Source organism: Silene latifolia, unplaced genomic scaffold (genome assembly GCF_048544455.1).
Source record: "Silene latifolia isolate original U9 population unplaced genomic scaffold, ASM4854445v1 scaffold_190, whole genome shotgun sequence".
Taxonomy (NCBI): domain Eukaryota; kingdom Viridiplantae; phylum Streptophyta; class Magnoliopsida; order Caryophyllales; family Caryophyllaceae; genus Silene; species Silene latifolia.
Window position 1 is genome coordinate 66,327 of NW_027413156.1, and position 1,670 is coordinate 67,996.

The 1,670-nt window shown below is 36.0% G+C and overlaps 1 protein-coding gene across 1 annotated transcript; it reads left to right on the plus strand.

Annotated features, from left to right (window-relative positions):
* Window positions 1–413: 413 nt before the first annotated feature.
* Window positions 414–920, plus strand: LOC141638162 (uncharacterized). Its single transcript, XM_074447574.1, has one exon. The coding sequence runs from the start codon at window positions 414–416 to the stop codon at window positions 918–920; it is 507 nt and encodes a 168-aa protein (XP_074303675.1).
* Window positions 921–1,670: the final 750 nt, after the last annotated feature.

Here is a 1,670-nt window from a genome sequence, read left to right on the forward strand (position 1 = left end):
ACAGAATATTAGTTTATGGCCTAAGTTTTCATACTGTTCATGAGCTTATTTTAAAACAATTAGTCTCGGCCCATGTATTTCATTTAGTATTGCGTCAACCTCTCACTAAAAATCCGCGACAATTAATTGTCCAAACTTTTACGTGTGATGTTACACAAAGCGGAAAAGAATATACCGTCTCATGTTTAGAATATTTCATATGTCCTTACATTATGCAATTACATGGGAGTAAATCACATCGAGTTATTGTATATAGCCAAATGTAGATTTTCATAAGTTTATAGAGGGATAGTATATAGCATGTTTTGAATAAACTATTTGTTATGTAACGGTTATAAATTTACTTTACTTTATATGACCTCATAAACTACATATTTGTTTAATCATACAAGGTGTTTAAATTGACAAAAAATATGCGCCTTCGAGGCGGAGATTCGTGTTCCGAACTTGCTCAGATAAAGGAGTTTTCAGAATGGATACTAAAAGTTGGAGACGGGGACGCTGGAGATTGGAATGATGGGAAAGTTGAACTAGAGTTGCCGAATGACATTTTGATTCATCACACTGGAGATCCTATCGCTTCGATTGTAGACGCCATTTACCCATCCCTCGAGAATCAACCATCGAATCCCGAGTATCTTCTGGAGAGGACCATCCTTGCACCTACACAAGAGATCGTTGATTTGGTTAATGATTATATATTATCTCGAATAAATGGAACTGAGAAAATTTACTTCAGCTCAGACGAGGTTAGTAAAGATGAGAGTAATATTGGGGTTCGTGATCTGTACTCCACAAAATTTCTTAACTCTATTAAGTGTTCGACGCTTCCAAATCACGAATTAAAGCTCAAGGTTGGTGCTATAGTTATGCTTATTCAGAACATTGACCAATCTCGCGGATTGTACAATGGCACTTAACTGATAGTGACGGATTTGGGATCACGTGTGATTAGAGCAACAATCTTATCGGGTAGTCATAAGGGCGATAAACTGCATATTGCCCGTATTACACTTACTCCATCTGATTCCAGTAAGTTCCCGGTACAGTTTGATAGAAGAAAATTTCCCGTTGCGGTGTGTTTTGTAATGACAATAAATAAGAGCCAAGGACAGTCCCTAGCACATGTCGGGCTTTATCTTCCAAGGTCGGTGTTTACGCACGGTCAGCTCTATGTCGCTATTTCAAGAGTCACAAGCAAAACAGCTTTTTGTTGTATTTATTTCTTTCCAATTTGTCTACTTTTATTAACTCTTCAAATTTTCGAGAATTTATTTTTGTACTTTCAGAATTCCTAAATAGATATTACGGTTACATAGCACATCATATTAACAACCCCACTACGTCAATAAAAAACAACAACCCTGTGCAATTTGCACGGGTATAAAACTAGTCAATATGATAATATAAAGACCTTAGTTGAATACTACCTCATAGTCACTTAATTCTTCCCCTTCATCTTTTGCACAGGAATTAAGAAAGGGAGTAAAGAATTAATATAGGACATGGCGGACCAAAGGGATTGGAGAGAGGGAAAGATGATTATAGATGGTTAATTATCTCTAATGAATTAACCCTTCCCTCCAAAATATTAAGCATATAATTAGAGTTTGAAGTTCCCTCCACTTATGTGGGAAATTACAAAACAACATTTGTACTAATTAAATTAC

Bases quoted from the DNA above. Each gene is read 5' to 3' on its own strand.
- LOC141638162 (XM_074447574.1), top strand. From the start codon at position 414: ATGCGCCTTCGAGGCGGAGATTCGTGTTCCGAACTTGCTCAGATAAAG.